At 43.8% G+C, this 22,755-nt stretch overlaps 1 protein-coding gene across 1 annotated transcript in view; it reads left to right on the top strand.

The window, feature by feature from the left end:
• Positions 1-10,078: 10,078 nt before the first annotated feature.
• The window catches only part of QARS1 (glutaminyl-tRNA synthetase 1), a 31,832-nt gene continuing 19,155 nt past the window's right edge, over positions 10,079-22,755 (top strand). The window contains exons 1-6 of the mRNA XM_063122084.1: positions 10,079-10,210; positions 12,900-13,047; positions 14,154-14,263; positions 17,932-18,007; positions 20,660-20,724; positions 22,291-22,344. Of these exons, the coding sequence (XP_062978154.1) occupies positions 10,088-10,210; positions 12,900-13,047; positions 14,154-14,263; positions 17,932-18,007; positions 20,660-20,724; positions 22,291-22,344 (576 nt within the window). The 5' untranslated portion in view covers positions 10,079-10,087. The remainder of the gene's footprint in view (positions 10,211-12,899; positions 13,048-14,153; positions 14,264-17,931; positions 18,008-20,659; positions 20,725-22,290; positions 22,345-22,755) is intronic.

Below are 22,755 nucleotides of genomic sequence, written 5' to 3'. Positions count from 1 at the left end.
CCATCATCAGTATTTGTTTTGTAAAGAGAGTTCCCAGACCTCATGATTGCACAGAACATTCCTATGAGTCATGAGTGCACCAAGCCCTATCCTGTGTTGTCACCAACCCAAATCTGTGTGTTGAAGTTGGGTCATCTTCCTCTTCAAGGCCCAGCAAAAATGCCATCCTTCTTCTTGTCCTTTTAGCCCTGACTCTCACTCTTAGCTTTGTATCTTTACTCAAGCCATCTCTGCTGCTCAGCTCAATATTCTTAAGTCTACCTATTTAGACTGTACGGATACAAGTTCAGCAAGGGCAGCTTTTCTCACAAGTTATGGGAAAAGCTGTCTCTGTTGAATATTTTACCTATAATTCTGGTATGAAAGAAGCTTAGTCATGAGAAGGAGGGACACTTGAACAGCCTTCCTCAATTATACCCCAACACATCTGGAGAGAACGAGGAAGGCTGGTGTTAGAACCATTGTCTAAACCAGAGACATAAGTTGGTTTTTTTTAAAAGAACATCTCATTTGAAAAATGGGTTGGTGTACATGTGTGTATGGGTTTAACCAAAATGAACATTACAGCACTGCACTGTCATGACTCCTCTGGGGGGATTCCTGATCAGAAGAAGAGCTTGAATCTTCGGAGCCATAGGTCTCCAGGGAACAGTTGCTTCCGAGGACCCTGGCACTACCCAATATTGTTCTGGCCCTATGATGCCTTCAGATCTGCCTCCCTAAGAGGCAAAGAGTGCAGCTTCTGAGGCAGAGGGGGATGCTGAATGATCACCTAGCCCTCGTGTGTCATCACCTCAATAGGCAGTCCAGCAAGGTCCCTTGAAAAGAAGTGCTCAACTGCAAACAAGAATTCCTCAAGAGGAAAGAACTCCCCAGGATCAAGGCTCTCCTCCCAAGCAGGGGCACATCTACACGAAGGGTTTGCCCCTGGGTGGCTTTGTGGTAGCGGCACGTAATCTACATGACGCAGCCATCATTGTGAAGCCATCCAGGGGCAAACCCTGGAAACTCCGCTCCAAAAAAGTCTGGCACTTATCCTGACTTTTTTGGCAGCAGAGCCTATGGCACCCCCTGATTAGCTGCCATGGGCAGCCCCACACCTCTGGAAAGTAAAAAAACAAGAACAAAATGGGGGGGGGAAGGAGAGGAATGTGCCATTCCTCCCCCATTTTTTATTGTATGATCTATATCTGTGAAGCTCCGCAGATACAGGTAAGAAAAATAAAAAAGGAGGGGGAGGAACGGGCAGCCAGAGGGAGGAGAGGTTGTTTGCCCAGTCCCTCTGCTCGCGTCCTTCTCTGGCTGCCTTGTTCCTCCCCCCATTTTTTATTTTCCTTATCTGTATCTATGGAGCTCCGCAGATATAGATCATACAATAAACAAAACAAAAGGGGGGAGGAATGCCCCCATTCCTCTCCTACCCTCCCCCCCCTTTGTTATTTTCCTTATCTGTATTTGAGGAGCTCCACAGATATAGATCATATAATAAAACAAAAAACAAAAGGGGGAGGAATGCCCCCATTTCTCTCTTCCTCCCCACCTCATTTTAATTTTTTTACCTTTTCCAGAGGCCCAGGGCTGGAAAATTCGCACTTGCCTTCCTTCCCATGCTGATGCCAGAAAGGAACACAAGTGCAGGTGCAAGGCACCTCGTGGCATCAAAGCGCCACCATAAAGACAGGGGCTAGGATGATTATTTATTATTTATTATTTATTTTATTACATTTATATACCGCCCCACAGCCGAAGCTCTCTGGGCGATTTACAACAATTAAAGATAGTAAACATTAAAAGTATACAATTATTTTTTAAAAAAAACATAAAAACAGTATAAAAACAGTATAAAAACATCAGATGATGATGATGATGATTTATTACATTTATATACCGCCCCATAGCCGAGGCTCTCTGGGCAGTTTACAACTTTTGGCTGAGGGCCTGTAACAAACTACAGCTGAGCCCTGGGTGGGGCGCAGGAAGATATGGCTATATAAGCTTTCAGTTTCAAGCTACATTCCCATTGCTGGAACAGTATCATTCTCCCAGCTCCACCGCCTTCTATCCTGCTTCCTTCTACTGACCACTGGGGTCCTGCCTGAATTTGCTTTTGGGACTGTATTTCTGTTTAACTACTCTCCCTTGTTTTGACCTAAGCTGCACCTCAGACCTCACTTCTGGGACAAACCTATTTACCTGGTGACCCTGTGCTTTGACCATTGCCTGTACCTTGACCAGTTCTGCATTAGCCTAATCCCACACTGAACCTTCATGCTTACACTTGCCTGCTTAACCGACTTGCCTATTGGAGTCGTCCCTGTATTTGCCTTGCATAGAGACTATAGCAAGACATGCACAGCCATTAAATAGTATGTCACTGTGACCATATTTAGTACTGCTTAGTGACTTTACCATAGCAGAAAGGTAATAACAACTGGAAATGAAAGCAGGAGATGCCTGGTCCAAGACATTTTGCTGTCTGAAGTGAAGGACAAGATTGTGCCCATCCCCCATTCGGTGTACAGAAACTGTTAGGACTGGCAGCTGAAGCTTACTGCAACACTGCCAATGGGTCTGCAGCCTTTAGCTCACCTGAGGGCAGCTAGCTAGTTGTGGGTGGGCACACGCCAACACCTTGCTGCTGCTCCCACCCTGCAACATCTGCCTCATGTTACCTGATAGTAGGGCCAGTCCTGGTAGTGGCCTAGGCCACATTAACCCAGTTGCCCCCTACCTGGGCCAGTCCTGACCATTTCTTCTTGGCTCAGGCAGCTGTTCTCTTGACCCTTCGCTCGCATCATGCTAACATTAAACTATGACCCCTCTGGGCTTGCCATGTGATTACATCAAGCGAGTCTCTGATGAACTGCAACGCAGCTGCCAAGGAGTGGGGGAAAGGCCCCTGCTGTTCATTCAGGTGCAAGGGGTTCCCCCTCCCTCTACAAATGGGTCTTAGTTCACCCATTAAGTCCGCAGTGGGAGAGTGAGGAACTATTGATGGCCCCCTGATGCTGCTGATCAAACTGAAAGTTGGCCCCTTCCTGTTCTTTGGAACTGGTCAGGTCATCCTTTGGTGATTCAGTGCTGTCAATCATTGATGTCGTAACCTTTTACCTAGTTAAATGTTGTGCAAGGTGAGGGAAAAATCCTGTCGGGAGAAAATAAACAGCGCTTTGGTCTCAATAGGATATGCTGTTAATGGTTCTGTGGAAAAGTGGGTGCTATAGACATTTGCTCCCAAACAAAGCAAATGTTTACAACTGTGGGGGGAAATTGATTAAGGTGCCAGAAATTGCTCTTAGATCTCTCTCTCTCTCTCAGAATTATTGTTTAACTTTTAGCCTACACTATTGTAGAGATTCCAGCCTTGTAACAATATACAAAAATACACATAAATTAGATAATTCAAATAAGCAAAACAAGACATCATAATTTTTAACACCACACCATCCTTATTACAATTCAGTATTTTCAAATGTCTTACATTCCAGTTCTAACCATATTTATTTGGAAATACGTCCCTTTCTTTTAATAGGATTTAGTTCCCAATGGGTTTGCTCAGGATTGTAGCACAGCGCTCTCCCAAGGTACTCAGGCTTTGACCAAAAAACATATGTCTTTTTATATGTGGTTTGTTGGCGTACAGATGGTTTTCCAAAGATAGTTTTCAATTTGAAATTTTTTAACAGGACAAGTGAGGATGAAATCTCTTGAGTACGCTGGGTTCTAGCATGACAGATATTTTTTTGGACAGATTCTTATTTTGTTATGCTAATAAACCTGAATGGTCAGCTGATATCTCTTCATAGGAGCTAATTGTTAGGAGACAAGAGATGCTTCGGGACAGACGACGCCTAAGGCTAATAAAAAAAAAGTGCAGCTATTCTATCTTCCATCAGAAAAAAGGTGAAGTGGTGGGAAGTGGAAGATGTCATCACCTTTCTCCGCTGTGGCACCCCGGTTGTGGAATGAGCTCCCCAGAGAGGTCCGCCTGGCTCCTACACTGTACTCCATCTGAAGACCTTTTTATTCACTTAGTATTTTAACACTTAATTTTAACTTAAATTTAAATTATACTGTTTTAACTCTGTATTTTAACCTTATATCAATTTTGCTGCGTGGTTTTATCCTGGTTGTGCTTTTTATATTGTATTTTGTATTTGTGTTTTTAACTTGTTGGTTGTTTTATGATGGTTTAAATTTTTGTGAACCGCCCAGAGAGCTTCGGCTATTGGGCGGTATAAAAATGTAATAAATAAATAAATAAATAAATAAATAAATCACCTGGACCCCCTGTACAATTCTGGGATGAGGCAGGGCAATTGCATGATTAAAGCCTGTTCTGGAAGCATTTGGTCTCTTGACACTTGGAGATCGATCGCTCAGGCTATTTTTTTTAAAGGTAGTTATTAAAGCTTGGAGAAGGTAATGTAAGTGGTGGGGGTGAGCAGGGTGGATGAAAGAGAAACCTGCAGTTTGGAATAGACAGAGGTGGGGGGGGGGAGAGAGAGAGAATGAGAGTTTGCTCATTTAGGGTACAGAGCATCTCTCTCTAGGGACCTGATACGGGGGTAGCACATCTGCTGCCTTGTGTGTCTGTGGTTTGTTTTTATGATTTGGCAGCACTTGGATGCTTTAGCAATCAGTGCAACTTGTGGTACAGGAATTATGCTGGCTGTGGCCTCCTGCACGGCAGGGGCAGCAATATGAGGACTAAGCAACCATTGCCACGTCATGGCAGCAGCTGTTTCCCTTCAAAACACATGTAGAGGTGATTAATAATAGTAGGGCATGCTATTGAATGTTGGGCCTTCCTATCCACTACTCTGTGTGAATCCAAAACTGTGACACAGACCTAAGTTGCACATAGCCACTAATCAACCAATATGCAGGTGATGCAATGCGCATGATTCAGCACTCCAAAAACAAAACTAGTAGCTGTGGTGTTCCTGCCTTCCCTTATTAAGAATTCCCTTCCTCTAATGCTTTTCTCACCCTAAGCAGGAATCACCTTTTCTCTCACACATACTTGTTTCGCTGCCACTAGGACCTTTAAAGCTCAGGCTCAACCCTTGCTCAGTCCTCTCTCTCTGTGAGGACACACAAACATTATGCTTTAACCTTATAGTCTCCCTTTATTACCTACATCTTACACAGCCAAAAGCAAGAATTTCAATAATAAATAATATGTACCAACATGTAATATCACAGTAGTGCATCCAGTTTATAAATTTTTATCTTTACATTTTTTAAAAAATCTAAAATTTATTTTATAGTTGTACATAGATGTTGTGTGTGTATGTGTTATAGCTTTAAAAAATTAAATTCTAAAATTTTATTTTTATATAGCTTTACATTTTTAACCACACACACACACACACATAAAATGAGAAATATGTCAGTATAAAACACCAGCTTCAGTCACAAACAAGCATATGCAACAATACCACTTATAACCTGAGCCAGAACCAATCAGGAACAGTATTTCCTGATACTGATTTGCCATGTGCAAATCAGTATTTGCACATGGCCACCGGTTGAATCTTTTTAAAACCAGCATTATTTATCTCTAGTTTTCAACATTTTTGTACTTTATTTTTATTGTTTATAGACTATTTAGGCAGGGCTTGTCTTCCTAGATGATCTGTATAGCTTTCCCAAGTTAATCAGTCACAACAAGAGTGGCCAATGGCCAGGAATGCTGGGTGTTGTAGTCCAAAACATCTGGAGCGCACCAGGTTGGGGAAGGCTGTTTTAAGCACTCCGCAAGCAAATATAGTTATACGTATTATAATTAATATCTTTATTACAAAAGTTATTAATTATTCATAATTGTTATTTAAAGACCCTGCTCATCAGTTCAATGAAATTCCAAAGAAGCTTACCATTAACAACAATGAAAATATCTGACATAATAAGGCCAATAACAGCAGCAACAACCCTGGGAGAAAACAGAAGAGCCTGTTTACTGATCAGATATATTTAGTGTCTCAGGGCATTTAAGGAATCTGTCCTAAGCAACGAACAACCAGAAGCAGTTTCACCAGATGTCAGGTTGTCTTTCAGGAGGTGTTGATCTTTATCTTGCCTCCTTTGTTATAGAAATGAGTGTGCTTTAGCTAGGGCTATGTGGAGGCTGCCCAAATCCAGTAATTGTCAATCGAGGCTATCAGCTCACTTTCCTGAACAAATGGTCAGCCCTATAACTGGTCATCTGGATGGGATTAATGCAGCCTCAGCAACTAAATGATGGCAGCACAGGTGCAGTATTTTAAGCACACTTTTGCACACGTTTCCTCCCTCATATGCAGAATTCACATATGAAACATAAAGAGAAGCCTGCTTCAGTAGCCATATACCCTTAATTAGCTTGGGATGCAGAACTGCATTTTATTCTCTATATTTCAATAGGTTGCAGGTCTTTGGCAAGTATTTGATTCATGATCCTATCTGAAGAAAAAACTCAGTGGCCCTGTTCAGAAAGACACCTTAAACCACAGCTTTAACCATGGTGAATAAGGAAAAACCTTATCCACTGTGGTTAAAGCCGTGGTTTAAGATGTCTTCTGAACAAGCCCAATCTTTACTTACCCAAAAGGTGCTTAGAATGTTATATGCATTATTTTCATTAAAGATCCCCACAGGCATATAAACGCCTTCCCTTGAGGCTCAGTCACTTAAAGCCATGAAAGCCTTATGAGGTTTCACAATGATCAATACATTTGGATTGTCTGTGAACTTCTTATGAATTTACTGCACAATGGCCCACTCTTTACTCTTTGATTGAAAGTTTAAAGAGCAATCCTATGCATGCTTTGACTTAGGGTGACCCTATGGAAAGGAGGACAGGGTTCCTGTATCTTTAACAGTGGTATTGAAAAAAGGAATTTCAGCAAGTGTCATTTGTATATATGGAGAACCTGATGAAATTTCTTCTTCATTGCAACAGTTAAAGCTGCAGGTGCCCTGCCCTCTTTTAAATCTGGTCACTCTAGTATAGTTCCTGCAATTGAACTGTTGTGATGAAGAGGGAATTTCACCAGGCGCTGAATGCATACAAATGACACCTGCTGAAATTTGCTTTTCTATGCAACTGTTAAAGATACAGAAGCCCTGTCCTCCTTTTCATATGGTCACCCTATTTGACAGAAAAAAGTCCTACAACTCCCAGCATTCCCCAGCCAGCAGGGGAATGGCAAGTGGGCATGTTTAGCCTGGAGAAGAGAAGATTGAGGGGAGACAGGATAGCACTCTTCAAATACTTAAAAGGTTGTCACACAGAGGAGGGCTAGGATCTCTTTCCGATCCTCCCAGAGTGCAGGACATGGAATAACGGGCTCAAGTTAAAGGAAGCCAGATTCCAGCTGGACATCAGGAAAAACTTCCTGACTGTTAGAGCAGTGCGACAATGGAATCAGTTACCTAGGGAGGTTGTGGGCTCTCCCACACTAGAGGCCTTCAAGAGGCAGCTGGACAACCATCTGTCGGGAATGCTTTAGGGTGGATTCCTGCATTGAGCAAGGGGTTGGACTCGATGGCCTTGTAGGCCCCTTCCAACTCTGTTATTCTATGATTCTATGAATGCTGGGAGTTGTAGGACTTTTTCTTTCTGAACATGTATTTACCTAAGACATATGCATGCACCCTAAGACACTCTTTTTCTCTGCCCCCCTCAACTGAATAGATTAAGAATGCACAGCTTGTAACACAGCAAAATGAATGCAGTTCACCAACTACAATTTGCAGCCTCCTTGGTACATGACAACCCTCATCTTTGTTCTCTTGATCAGAGTGCCCTGATCTTGCAACAAAAACTGATTTATTGAACCCTGGCGGATGCATTCAGCCTAGTAGTCTTATGAGGGTGTATGGTAATAATAAGGAACTGTTATTGTAATACTATTAACATGAATTATAAATCAAAGTTGCTTCCAATGCTGGTTTTTTTCCAGAGCCATTTGCTCTAAAGCAATACTTTAAGCTGAGTCTTGGAATTTTCCAACAAAACTTTCAGGCTGCATTAAAGCAGCTCACAAGGGAAGAGCAGGCAGCCACCTAATCAGGATTAGATCTTACATTTGCCCGTTGTTACATGAATGTCTTATTCCTAGTGAAAACTTAACTGCTGCCTGTTAAAAATGTATGAATTTGCCTTAAACTGGGACAATTGGTCCCTCTAACTAGCTAGCCCTTTGTGGTGTACTTTCTACTAGTCTGGTAAAGTCTGGTAATAGGCAGAGGTGGCTTCTAATTTTAACACAGGCTCCATCTCTGTCTCTACTACAAATTTACCAGTCTAGACTGAAAATTCATTTGTCTGGAGATGGGGCTTCCTGATTACCTTTGACACCAGTTTTTTTCTCTCTCATAGCTACTTATGGGAAGCAATGGAGGCACCCAGGACTTTATAGTAATTGTAATTTGGCAGTAGGATATGCTTAGGGCCTGTATGCATATTTCTGTAGTTATTAAAAATGTAAAAATTGCCCTGTCAGTGCTTCTTGATCTAGGAAAGAAGACATAAACTGGGCATTAATTACCCCCTCATTGCAGGGGGGAGGGCAGCATGACTAATGGCCAGGGAATATATTAGTTGTAGTCCAATAAAATCTAGAGAGATATAGGTCTCAAACAAGCCCTACTGAACATAAGGGGAGATATGACAGAGGCACATAAAATTATGCATGGAGTGGACAAAGTGGATAGCGAGACATTTTTTTCTCCTCTCATAATACTAGAACCTGGGCCATCCCATAAAGCTGATTGGTGAGAGATTCAGTACAGTTAAAAGGAAGTCCTTTTTCGCACAGCGCATAGTTAAAGTATGAAATTCACTACCACAAGACATAGCAATGGCCACCAATTTGGATGGCTTTAAAAGGGGATTTGACAAATTCCTGGAGAAGGCTATCAATGGCTACGATTCCTGATGGCTATATACTATCTCCAGCATCAGGGGCAGTGTGTCTATGTACACCAGTTGCTGGGGAAATGGGCTGGAGAATGTTGTTGCACTCATGTCCTATTTGTGGTTTTCCCATGGGCAGCAGGTTGGCCACTGTGTGAGCAGAATGCTGAACTAGATGGACGTTGGTCTGTTCCAGCATGGTTCTTCCTATGTTCTTATGTTAACCACTCACTCACAACGAAAGTGGCTTAGTGAAACAGCCCAGATGGCTCAAGTAAGTGAGCCAAGCCGTGTGTACTAGGGGAAGGCAAGGTTGCTAGCCAGGCTCACCAATCGAAAAGAAAAGAAAACTTTTTCCTTACTGTCACTTCCCCCCCACCCCACTTCTGTCCCATGATAATTCCTCTTTCTTCTCACAGGGGAAGAAAGAGGACGTAAACAATGACCACGAGGCCCATTCAGTGGCCGTTTTTATCATTCCACTTTTCTCACACACAGCAGGAAATGGCAGCACATTTTGTTTTTTTAAAAAGCATGGATTTACCAGGGATTATTTTGTGATGGAAAGAAGGCCAGAAGGAGCGGGAAACACATGGGAGGATGTCACCAAAAGGACCAGTGAACATTCTTAAGTGGGCAGTAATGAGCCTTCGATAAAACCCCCATCTTCAAGATGCCACCAGACCCTTTGTTGTTTTTGGTGCAACAATCTAACACTGCACAGCAATTAACATTTGGCGGACACATTGGGCTTTCATAATTTTCAGACTGCATTCCTATTCCCCCTTACCTAGAAGCAAGACCCATTGAACTTAATGGGACTTACTTCTGAGTAGACACGTTTAGGATTGCGCTGGAAACAGTGCAAAATAGATAAACTGACAACCACAGCGCGTGTATCTTTTTCTATCTTTATGTCAGCCACACAGAACCTTTCATTCAACTGATGTAACCAGAGGCAACCCATAATCCCGCCTAATGTCAATTTAGACCTTTCCGATTTGTTGCAGAACCTGGGAATACGTGCGTTTCCGACGGTTGTTTTCATTGGTCAACGGATAACAGAAGCCTCTGATTGGTTTTAATTTTCTTGCAGCTCCCACCTGCTTCATGGTGATTGGATAAATCGGATTTGGAAGCCGCTGCCCTTCCACGGGCGGAAGTATAGGCAATTGCAGCAGCATGGCGGCTGACGAAGCGGACGCGTTAAACCTGTTCGTTAGCATCGGTCTTACCGAGAGCAAGGCTCGCGAGACCCTTCGGAACGAGGCGCTCACCGCGTTGCTCCGCGAGGCAGTCAAACAGGTCACTCTTCCCTCTCATAACTATACATAATCTGCTCCTCAAGGGGGTTGCCACGTTCTCTCCTCTTCCTTCCATTGTGTTCCTGCGTCTTTAAGGTTTCCCTGACAGACTGAAATCCAATAGATGTAGCTTTCCCTGTCGCAGCATTTCCAGTCCAGAAAAGGCTGCCGGTGTCGACTTTCTGTTTCTTATGAAGCTATTTTTAAACGTGGTAACCCTACTCCACACTCTCATCCACCCGACTATTAGTGGCACACTTCCAAATAGTTATCTCTCCTTTTCCCTTTCTTATACAAAGAGTAGGTTCAGCAGGTCTTACAGAGATGTATAATGTGATGCAAGATTAAATTTAACAAAACCCTCTAAAATAATTCGATCTGTCAATCTTTGGCAAGGATAAGGTACACCAGTTGCTGGGAAATGTGGGTGGAAGGATGCTGTTGCACTCATGTCCTACTTGTGGTCTTCCCCTGGGTCATCTGTTTGTCCACTGTGTGACCAAAATGCCGGACTAGATGGACCCTTGGTCTGATCCAGCATGGCTCTTCTTATGTTCTCATAATAAGGATGAGGACCGAAACTAAATTTGGTCATAAGAAAGGATAACTTCCAAAATTGGTCTCATAGCAAATCAAATTTCTTCTCAAATTGAAAGGTCAAATTTGGTGTGATCTTTGATAACAATTTCATATTAGAGTGGCTCCCAACCCATCCCAATTTGACCTTGCTATACACCTTTGTCCCTCTTTATTCCTAGCTGCATCGAGGCTGTAATCCTATGCATGGCTACCTGTGAATAAGCCCCATTGAATACAGTGGGGACCTGCTTCTCAGGAAACATGCATAGGATCAGGCTGTAAAATTGGATTCTGTGCTAGTCATTTTGATAAAGGGATCTATTTCCCACCACTTTTTTGGTAAATGTTTCAACTTCCTGTTTTCATCTGATGTGGGTAGGTTCTGCACAATTTGGAAGTGGTTGCTTCTGCGTTGATGGCTGAGATCAGTTACACATTTGCAGTTAGAAAAGGCTAAGATTAAAAGCAAACCAAAATATTAGTGTCCATGGTTAGTTTTCATTATCAGGTAACGAATTGCTTTTGGGGCCTGAACTTCCTGAGCATGTCAGTGACAAATATGTGTGATTTCTAGCCTACTGTCTCAAAGCAGCACAGATAAGATCTGGAGACTTTTCGAAAGGATCTGACCTTTTGACTGGTGTAGGATGGACCCCAATTCCATCTGTGGCCTTGCTTCTTTCCCATATCAGATATGGTTGCAATCAATCAAGGTATTAAGAATATTGCTTGTTGCATTACTGTAACTTTTAGCAACATATGTAAAAGGTGAGGCAAGAGTAGCAAGGGGTGTGTGTGTGAGCAAATGTAGCTACATGCACTTAAGCATAATTTAAATTGGGGGTGAGGACTGAAGAGCAGATGAGTGTCAAGATTAATTAAGATTAGTCACTTTTAAAATCAGTGTGCTTCCAAGTGTCAGCATTGTCTTAAAAAGTAAGGCTGTTGGAGACATTCACAACATGTATTATGTATATGTATGTATTATTATTGCATTTATATCCCACCTTTTTTCCTCCAAGAAACCCAAGATGGTGCACATAATCCTTCTCCTCTACATTTTATCCTCACAACAACAACCCTGTGAGGTGGGTTGGGCTGAGAGTCTGTGACTAGCCCAAAGTCACCCAGTGGGTTTCCATGGCTGAGTGGGGACTAGAACCCCAGATCTCCCGACTCCCAGTCTGACACTTTAACCACTACACCACACTGGCTCTATGAAAGCTAACATCTCAGTGCAAATCCATGCTAACTAAAGAATATCACCCCTGTTCCTCTGCTTTGGAATTTCCTTCCTTCCTGTCTCTGAGAGTCTGAAAGTGAAATTGATACTGGTAGGGGGAGAATAAACAGAGCAGGCAGAGGGAGAAGGGAGGCAGCTGATTTTCTACTCATTTCCTGTTTTGCTTGCACAAGCTGAAGTCATTGGGTGGGTGAAGTTGTTGGATGTGGGCGGGGTGGGGAGCCTCATGTACCTATTTGTTAGAGGCGCAGGCTGTTTTAAATTAATAGTTCCCCAAAATCACGTGATTACTCCGCAGTTGTAGCTGGGAGATGTGAAAGCTGCTTTACTGGAGTTTAAATAGCTGCAACTTGCTGGGGCTGTTGTGGTACAACAGTAAGCAGGAAATTGCATTCTGCAGTATCGTTTATGCACATGCACCCAAACACTTGCTGAACGTAGCAACCCAATGCACTGTGATGGTGACTGAGCCCTTTCCTGGGACCCATTGTCTGTTACTTGTACAGTTCTGTAATGCTGGCACTTAAGCTGGGAAGGGGCACAAGCAAGGCGGATCTGTCTGGATTTTCCAGTTGCTAAAGGCAGCCTTCCCCAACCTTATGCTCTGCAGATGTTTTAAACTTCAATGCCCATCAGCCCCAGCCAACCTAGCCAATGGGAGTTGTTGTCCAAAAGATCTGGAGGGCACCAGGTGGGCAAACGTTGTGCTAAGGTGGCTTCCTGTTGCATAAGTGGGAAGCAGGGACGGTGTCTCATGCTGTAGTAACCTTTTGCCACCTGTTCTTGGCTTCCTTGGTTCAAGTTGTAACATCAGCTGTTGCTTGTAACTGGATTCTAATTTTCCCACTGACTCCTCTCGACTTTTTAGGCTCAGAGGATCCTTGGCTCAGCGGTTGACAAGACAGTCGGCACTCTGTTATATAATGTGGCTTCGCGGCTTAAGGACCCAAAGAATCTCAGCTTCCTCGTGGAGTACATCGCTACCAAGAAGATTGCTACAGATCTCCAGCTCAATGGTGCATGCTTGGGATTTATATTGGCTATAGCCAAGATGCTCCCTGCCCTCCTCTTTCAACCACAGCTCAACGGAGCCTAGGAAGCTGCCTTATACTAAGAGTCTGGTCCATCTAGCTCAGTATTGTCGACACTGATTGGCAGCAATAGCTCTCCAGAATTTCAGCCAGGATTTTTTCCTAGCCCCACCTGGAGATACAGGGGATTGAACCTGGGATCTTTGGAATGCAAAGCGTGTGCTCTCTCTCTCACTGACCAATGTGTTGCTAAGCTCTGCCTTAACCTGAGTCTTCTAGCGTCATGTTGAGTGCACAGCCAAGCATTAGGACATCCATCCCCAGCTTTGTAGTCCAAAACATCTAGAGGGTACATCTCCCATCTTCCCCAGCCATCGGTCTTACTAGCTGGGACTGATGGGAGTTGTAGTCCAAACCATCTGTTGGGGAAGCTTGCTTTAGGGTGGTTTTTTAAAAATTCCAGAAACCGAAGGGCTCTCTGGGTCAATCCACAGGTCATACATGCTTTTCTTCCTGACACGCTTTCAAATAACTGGCATCCCAAGCTTGCAGAAAGCAAGCCATGTGTACTAGGGGAAGGCAAGACCCCGTCAAGGTTGCTAGCCAGGCTCACCAATTGAAAAGAAAAGAAAACTTTCCTGATCCCAAGTTGCATATTTGGACCCTGACCATAAAGCAAAAACTCTGCCACCACTCCTGCCCAGGAAGGCTTCTCCTCCAGGGCCAGGTGGGGTTCTCTAACCTTCAGTGTCCCCTCTTTCATATTTGTTTTATTTTTATCTCAACTTTCCTTCAGTGAGTTTTGGGTGGCTTAGAACCTGCCCCCCTCACCATTTTACCCTCTCAAAACCTTGTGTGTTAGATTAGGCTGAGAGATATTAACTGGACCAGGATCAAGTGTTATGGCTGAGTGGGGATTTGAACCCATGTCCTAGTTGGAGACTCTAACCCAGCCTTTCCTAACCTGGCATCAGATTGGGGAAGGCTGCTCTGATCACTGCACCACACTGGCTCTCCTTCTAATCTGCCTGAATTCTTTATTTATTTATTATTTATTTATTTAGAGTATTTTTATTTCATTGTGCCTGCAGCTGCTCTGGAATACATTAAAAACCACCCTGGGGATCCCATTGATGCAGCAGACTTTGACAGAGAATGTGGTATTGGCGTGATTGTAACACCAGAACAGATCGAAGAAGCGGTGAGTGTGATCCCCTAGAAGGATCCGAAACAGACACAATGGCTGTATTCAAACAGCATGATAGTCAACTCGACAGTTGTTTACCTAGGGGGTACTCCCCACACAACATGATAATAATCAACCATGGTGTAGATTAGGATCAGTGATGAGTTGGCTATTAGTCCATGCTGGGTTGACTCACCCATCCTCAGCGCTCAATCCGCCTTCAGTCCTCCTGCTAGTATCCCATCAACCATTGCTGCCAAAAATCTATCTGCCACCTGGACTAGAGCAGCAGCCACCACTTTGACCGCTCTTGTCTTGAGACTGTGTGGTTGACAAAATAACCAATGGTGGCCAAGGAAATAACCAACCGTTGGTTAAAAAACTCCCTCCACACAACATGATAACTCATGGTGGGTTAAATAACCAACCATTGACTATTTAAACCACCATTGTTTATCATGTTGTCTGAACCCAGTCAATGCCTCTTTGCACACTTGGAGATGGGCAGGGGTTGGCTGCTAAGTTACTCAGGTCTGTGTGTGTGTGTGTGTGTGTATCAAGACAGACGTAGTCACAGTGATGAAGTCTTTCTTCTACAGCAGCAGGGTAGGAACCCTGGCGCTCTCCAGATGTTTTGAATTCCAACTCCCATCAGCCCTAGCTAGCATGGTCAATGGCCAGGCATTATGGAAGTTGCAGTCCAAAACATCTGGAGCACAGCCAGTTGCTTTAGCCACTGTGATAGAGGAGCCTACCAAGCCCACCTTTTAGGAGTTTGCCTGGCTGAAAGTATCAAACTTGATGGCTTCCAAGGATGCTTGGATATCGAGGGAGCATCCGGGACCTATGGGCAATTGTCCCGATGGATTGCTAACCTTTTGGGTAAAAGTTTCCCCTAGTGTTTATTTATTTTATTTATTTATTACCTTTTTATACTGCCCATCAGCTGAAGCTCCCTGGGCAGTGCACAATTAAAAACCATACAATACAAGTATAAATTTAAAACATAAAAAGTTTAAAAGACAGTGTATTATTATTATTATTATTATTTATTTATATAGCACCATCAATGTACATGGTGCTGTACAGAGTAAAACAGTAAATAGCAAGACCCTGCCGCATAGGCTTACAATCTAATAAAATCATAGTAAAACAATAAGGAGGGGAAGAGAATGCCAACAGGTACAGGGAAGGGTAAGCAGGCACAGGGTAGGGAAAAACTAACAGTAGAAAGTAACAGTAGAAGTCTGCACAACATCAAGTTTTAAAAGCTTTAGGAAAAAGAAAAGTTTTTAGTTGAGCTTTAAAAGCTGTGGTTGAACTTGTAGTTCTCAAATGTTCTGGAAGAGCGTTCCAGGCGTAAGGGGCAGCAGACGAAAATGGACGAAGCCGAGCAAGGGAAGTAGAGGCCCTTGGGCAGGCGAGAAACATGGCATCAGAGGAGCGAAGAGCACGAGCGGGGCAATAGTGTGAGATGAGAGAGGAGAGATAGGAAGGAGCTAGACCGTGAAAAGCTTTGAAGGTTAACAGGAGAAGTTTATATTGGATTCTGAAGTGAATTGGAAGCCAATGAAGAGATTTCAGAAGCGGGGTAACATGGTCGGAGCGGCGTGCTAAGAAGATGATCTTTGCGGCAGAGTGGTGAACAGAAACCAACGGGCTGATGTGAGAAGAAGGAAGGCCAGAGAGAAGAAGGTTGCAGTAGTCCAACCGTGAAATAACCAGTGCATGAACAAGCGTCTTGGCAGAAGAGACAGACAAAAATGATCGAATCCTGGCAATATTATACAGGAAAAATCGACAAGATTTAGCTACTGCCTCAATATGAGGAATAAAGGAGAGCGAGGAGTCGAAGATAAAGCCAAGGCTACGAGCTTCCTTGACCGGAGTAAGCGTAACATCATTGACAGTAAGAGAGAATGAGAGATGAGGAGAAGGTTTAGGAGGAAAAACAAGCAATTCAGTCTTTGCCATGTTAAGCTTCAAGCGACGATGAAGCAGCCAAGCTGAGATATCTGAAAGACATGCCGAGATATGATCGTGAACATCAGGAGAAAGTTCCGGAGATGACAGATATAGTTGTGTATCATCGGCATACAGATGATATTGGAGACCATGAGATTGAATAAGCTTGCCCAAGGGCAACATGTATAAGGAAAACAACAACGGGCCAAGCACCGAGCCTTGCGGAACCCCTACTGAAAGGGGAAAGGAGGAAGACGAGCTGCCATTAGTCAACACGCTGAAAGAGCGACCCGCTAGATAGGAGGCAAACCAGTTATAGACAGAGCCACAAAATCCAAGGTCATGAAGGGAATCTAAGAGAAGATCATGATCAACCGTGTCAAAGGCTGCAGTTAGATCAAGGAGAATAAGAACGGAATAATGGCCTTTAGACTTGGCAGTAAGGAGATCATTGGTGATCTTAGTAAGGGCTGTTTCGGTGGAATGCAGAGGACGGAATCCAGATTGAAATGGATCCAAAGCAGAGTTACTAGAAAGAAAGTCAAGACAGCGAGAGTAGACCGCACGCTCCAGGATCTTTGAAACAAACGGCAACAAAGAGACAGGTCGGTAGTTAGACAGAGATAGCCTATCAAGAGTAGGTTTCTTGAGAATGGGAGAGACTGTAGCATGTTTAAAAGCAGAAGGAAATGAACCAGAGGACAGAGAAAGATTAATAATATGTAGCAAGGAAGGGAGGATAGCAGGAATAAGATTAATAAAGACGCGAGAAGGAATCGGATCACGAGAACAAGTAGTAAAACTACCTGCATTAAAAACTAGGGAAAGCTTGCATAAAAAGATACGTCTTCAGGAGATGTTGAAAAGATATGTGTTCCACCTCCTGAACCACACGAGGGAGGGTCCTCCAGAGGGTGGGTGCTACCACAGAGAAGGCCCGCCACCGAAGTTCTTCATGGCGGCATTCCGTTTGTTTCAGAATGGCCAGTAGGGCCTCTTCTGTGTTGGGCAGTGTTTGTAATTGCTTAGTCCTTCACAAAGAAAATAATTGCTTCCCTTTGCTTTCAATGGAGCCTTCTCTCTGAAGGTGTTAAGTTGAATTTTGAAACTAGTTCATGCTACTGGCCCTCATGATTCTAGGATTCAGCTCTACAGAATCAAGCTCTTGTCTTGTGAGACGCATTACCCATTAACTTACATTACGCCGTTAATGGTCTTATGTTGTCACTGTTATCTTTATCAAAGATTCCTTAGTCACAATAACACAGTGGGCCCCTTTCTATGTGTGCGTTTGAAACTATAATTTATACATACTTTTAGATTGTAAACCTATGGGCATGGCTTGCATTATTTCTTAATGTGTATATGGTACTGCTTCTAAATAGATAGATAGATAAACATAAGGGGTAGTGTTTCCTCATGTTTCTCTTTCCTAAGCAGCCCCCATTGTACAGCTTTGCAAACTGCATTTTAAATTGAGGGAAGTTTATACTGCAGCTTATTATACAGCAGGTGAGGTCTGGCAGTGGGGAGGTGCTGCTATTTGGCAACCCCCCAAACAAACCCAAAAGGTGTGCTATATTTACAGACCTCCCCGCTTGTATTTCTCTGGATTGAGGCCTAGTTATCTTGCATTCACTTTTGTCCTAAGGTAACCTCAAACTCCTTTTCATACTATTTTAAAATCAGGATTTCTCCATCTCTCTCTCTGTCTCTAGGTGGAAGCTGCTATCAGCAGGCACAGCGCCCAGCTCCTTTCAGAGCGTTATCGCTTCAGCACGGGGATTCTGATGGGTGAGTTACAGGGCTGGGGGTGTTTTGGGAGGGGAAGTTACAAGTACATTCCCCTTGTGGGATATTTCCTTTGGGGGCTCATTTTGCAACTTGGCCTTGAGAAACCATTTCAAGCTCTGTTGTTAGAATAGAATAGAATAGAATAGAATAGAATAGAATATTTATTTCTTACCCGCCTCTCCCTCTGGATTGAGGCAGGGAACATTAAATACAAAATCACAATAAAATGCATAAAACTGGTTAAAATAATATAAAATGAATACAATATTAAAATAGCAATTGGATATGTTAAAAAAACATATTTTCTCCTGCCTCCCTTGCCCTCCACCCCTTGCAAACTTTACCAGTTCATTCATTGTACGACTTAGTGAGAACCGAAGGAGAATCCTGCTAGATCGGACCAAAGGTTTTAATTTTCGTGAACCGCCCAGAGAGCTTCGGCTATTGGGCGGTATAAAAATGTAATAAATAAATAAATAAATAAATAAAGGTGCACCTGATCCAGCATCCTCTTTTGAACAGTGATGACCAGATGCTTATGGGAAACTCACAAGCAGGACAAGGGTGCAATAGACCCTCCTGTTCATGTTCCCCAGCAACTGGTATTTAGCGGCATGCTGCCTCTAATACTGGAGGTTGCATAAACTTTACACAACTGCCAGTGTAAAATCATCATGACTAGTAGTTATCATTACTAGTAGGCACTGATTGCCTGATCCTCCATGCATTTGTTTAAACCCATTTTAAAGCCAACGAACAGAGTGGCTATTGCGGCATCTTCTGGCAGTGAATTCGATAAATGTCTTCTGTATTATGTGAAGAAGTACATTCTTTTGGGAGGAAGCCCAGACCCTGGGAAGAGTTGGCTTCATTTTTTGATGCTTCCTGCTGCTTATGCATTGTATGCAAAAAATCTTCCCATAACATGGCTCATTTCAGACAACACGTTTCTCAGCAGTGGTTTAAGAACTCCACGGTGGAGGTTTTACACCACCATTGAGAAATATGTTGTCTGTCAGGAAAACTCCATGCAATGGTCGAGTTTTTTTTTTTAAAAAAATACTCCACACAGAATATCCACGCTATGCAGAGGAGAGTTCCTGCACAACTGTTGTGTTGCATGTTGTGTGGAGGGCTCCGTGGAGTTTCCCATTGCGTTGTGTTGACTTTTCCCATTGGCTACAGAGTTCCCTGGCAAGAGTGGCAAAAGGAGCAAGTGCTGCTCTAGGAGAGCTGCTGGGATTGTTTTTTTGCAGCAGTGGCTGATGGGATACCATCAGGAGGTCCGTGGGAGGAGAGAAGGTGGAGGAACTGTCAATCAAACATTGCAGTGGATTTTACTCAACTCCACAGTAGCCCACAGTCACACAATAGTGGAGTTACAACATGTTGTGTGGGGAGTAACCCCTAAAAAACTCAACTGTTGAGTGGAGTTTTCACACTGCATTGACTAACGTGTTGTCTGAACTGAGCCCAAAATTCTTCACTTAACTGAGGACATCTCCCACAAACCCTTGGGAGTAAGAAGGTCTCTGTACTAATGTAATGCGGTAAGATTGGCTGAGTTCCAAGGGGAATTTTTCAACTCCTTCCTCATCAATGTCAACTTTCTCAACTAGTGTTAGGCTGGAGTCCTACCATAGCTATTTATTTATTTATTTATTTATTGCATTTCTATACCGCCCAATAGCCGGAGCTCTCTGGGCGGTTCACAAAAATTAAAAACATTCAAAGTATAAAACAACAGTATAAAACCATAATATAAAATGCAATATAAAAGCTCATCTAGATAAATAAATAGAGCTGCATCATTGATTGATTGAACTGATTTTATTTTACTTGTGCTCCACCTTTCTACCAAGAAAATGGCATTCAAAGCGGCTTACAATCATAGATAAATAAAAGCTTGAGCAAACCAAAAATAAAACAAACTCATTGAAAGCACAATTAAAAGGAAAGCAATAACAGAATAAAAACCACACCCAACCCAACAGACTCGCTTACACGCCACAGGCCTGCTTGAATAAAAACACCTTTGCCTGCTGGGGGAAGGACAGCAGAGAGGGAGCCAACCTCGCCTCTCTTGGCAGGGAGTTCCATAGGTTGGAAGCAGCCCCTAAGATACCTTCTGAAAAGGGAGAGGGCCTTTTCAGTGGTGGCCCCTCAATTATGGAATGATCTCCCCAACGAGGTTCACCTGGCGCCAACATTGTTATCTTTTCAGCGCCAGGTCAAGACTTTTCTCTTAACAGCATATACTGAGCTTTTTAACTGACCCCAGCCAGAATAGTTGTTTTTAAATGGATATTGTCTGTTTTTGTTTGTATTTTATGCTTTTTATGGTTTTACATTTTGTATATTTCTTTTTAATGTTCACTGTTTTTAACTTTTGTAAACCGCCCGGAGAGCTTCGGCTATGGGGTGGTATATAAATGTAATTAATAATAATAAATAATAATAATAATTCTGTCCCATCTTGATCAGAGTTCAGTAGCACATTTTCTCCATGTAGATATACAAATGTCTCTAGCAGAGGTGTGAAGCTTCAGCAGCCCTGAAGGTCATAGGTCTTCATACCACCCCGATTACAGGCGTGGTAAGGGGTCGCCAGTACAGAGGACCTGTCAGACATATTTTTTTTTTTTTTTGCAGGGGAGGCACGGAGCAAGCTGAAATGGGCAGATGGCAAAATCATTAAGAACGAGGTGGACCTGCAGGTATGGCCAGAGCCTGCAGATCTGGACGGGGGCACCTTGGAGAAGACAATGGGGTTTGGCTGGATCGTTGCGGCAGAATTAAAAACAGGAAGCTGCCTTTATATTGAGTCAGGCCTGATCCTTCTACCTGGAGATGCCGCAGTGGAGGCTGGTGGCTCTGAATTTGGTGGGGCTGTGAATCCACTCTGGGTTTCAGTCAGAACCAGCCTGAGCTCTAAAGGAGCTATCCAAGGTGCTGAACCTGTTTTTTCGACCTAGGGTTCAGCACCTACCTTGGATAGTTCCGGCAGGCTCTAACTTGAAACCAAGAATAGAGTCACAGCCCCACCAAATTCAGAGCCACCAGGCTACACTGGATGCCAGGGATTGAACCTGGGACCTTCTGCATGCAAAGCAGGTATTATACCGCTGAGCCCTTTTGTTGCAGCATTAACAGGGCCAGCCTCCTGAAGGCAAACTGTATGTACTGTACCCCATAGAGCCAGTGTGATGTAGTGGTTAAGAATGTCAGGTCAAGACCGGAGAGACCCAGGTTCAGATCTTCACTCGGCCGTGAAACTCGCTGAGCCAATTACTTTCTCCCAGCCTAACCAATGTCACAAGGTTGCCGCATGCCATCCATACCACCCTTGGAGGAAGAGTGGGATTAAAGTGTAATTAAAGCGAGGAATGGATTCTGTGCCCTTAGGGCTTGTGTAAGAGCCTGCAATTAACGAAGAAATCCTACTCCAGGACAACTATGTGACTCGTAGGCATTGTATAAATCAAGCACATTTGCATGCACTTATTTTGTATATTTTCTGGTATTCATGGAAAGCGGCAAGATGGTAAAACTCCTTTGTCTGACCATTGGAAGTCCTGCTAGGATGATCCCCACCTCCAGCTTCTGAAATCTTCACCAGTGTTGCTCACATCTTTAAAGCCTGTTTTTGCAGTCTCAAGTGCCAGAGACATTAAAAAAAAAAGAATCCCGAGACTCTTTGGGTGCTGAACCTTGTACCAAATACTTTGCCTGCCTGGTACAAATGCTGAATGCACCCAAGCCCTGCCCACGTGGTGCTACTGGAGCCATGGCTCCCTCTTCTTGCGTGGGCTCAGCTGGAGAGAGGCAGCAGCAGCAGCAGCAGCCTGAGTCTTGCGTCCTTGCAGCTGCGCAGGGTTGTGTGTGCCAGGAACGATGTGAAGCCAGTATGCATTTTAGGAACATAGGAAGCTGCCATGTTCTGAGTCAGACCTGGGCCCATCTAGCCCAGTATTGTCAACACTGACTGGCAGCAGTGGCTGCCCAGGCTTTCAGGCAGGAGTCTTTCTAGCCCTACCTGCAGATGCTGGGGGTCGAACCTGGGACCTTCTGCATGTAAAACAGGTGCTCTACGAACTGAACTACGGCCCTTCCCCTTTGCTGTCCTAAAGGCTGAAGTAAGAGTGCCTGAGAAAATGAGGTTGAGAACAGGAAGCTGCAGCCCATTTGGCTGAAGGAGCTACCATAGAGAGCCTGGTCAGGCCCAGAGTATCCACGTGGTTCCTCCCCCCTGTGCTCACATGGTCTTCCTTTTCCTCCTCTAGGTGCTCCATTTACTGGGCCCAAAGACAGAAGCTGATCTGGAAAAGAAACCTAAGGTAGCATCATTGCTGTTTCCCCAGTCTTTCCCCACCCACCCCAACCTAGGAGTGCATTGGTGGCTTATGTTCTGTGTGTACAATGGGTAGTGGTGGCCGAGGATTCATCCTAAATCCATAGTAGACGAGTCATTTCTAAGGAGGCGCAAATAGTTGCTGGGTATGACTCCCTCCCTCTCTGACCCCTCAAGCTATTTCCGTGTGTGTCTGGGTGGGTGCACACAGGCTTCGGGTAGGAGTTGGGGTTAACAATGGACTTGTTATAGGGGGCTGATAAGACCTATAAGGCATCTCTTCCACCTACCCCATCCCACAACCTTGAAGCATCTTATATTGCAGGGGTGGGGAACTATTTTCAGCCCGAGATGCAAATTGGGCCTGGGTTGGGATGTCAAGGGCTGTGTGCGCAGT

Source organism: Elgaria multicarinata, chromosome 3 (assembly GCF_023053635.1).
Source record: "Elgaria multicarinata webbii isolate HBS135686 ecotype San Diego chromosome 3, rElgMul1.1.pri, whole genome shotgun sequence".
NCBI lineage: Eukaryota > Metazoa > Chordata > Lepidosauria > Squamata > Anguidae > Elgaria > Elgaria multicarinata.
This window is presented reverse-complemented; position numbering and strand designations above follow the sequence as displayed.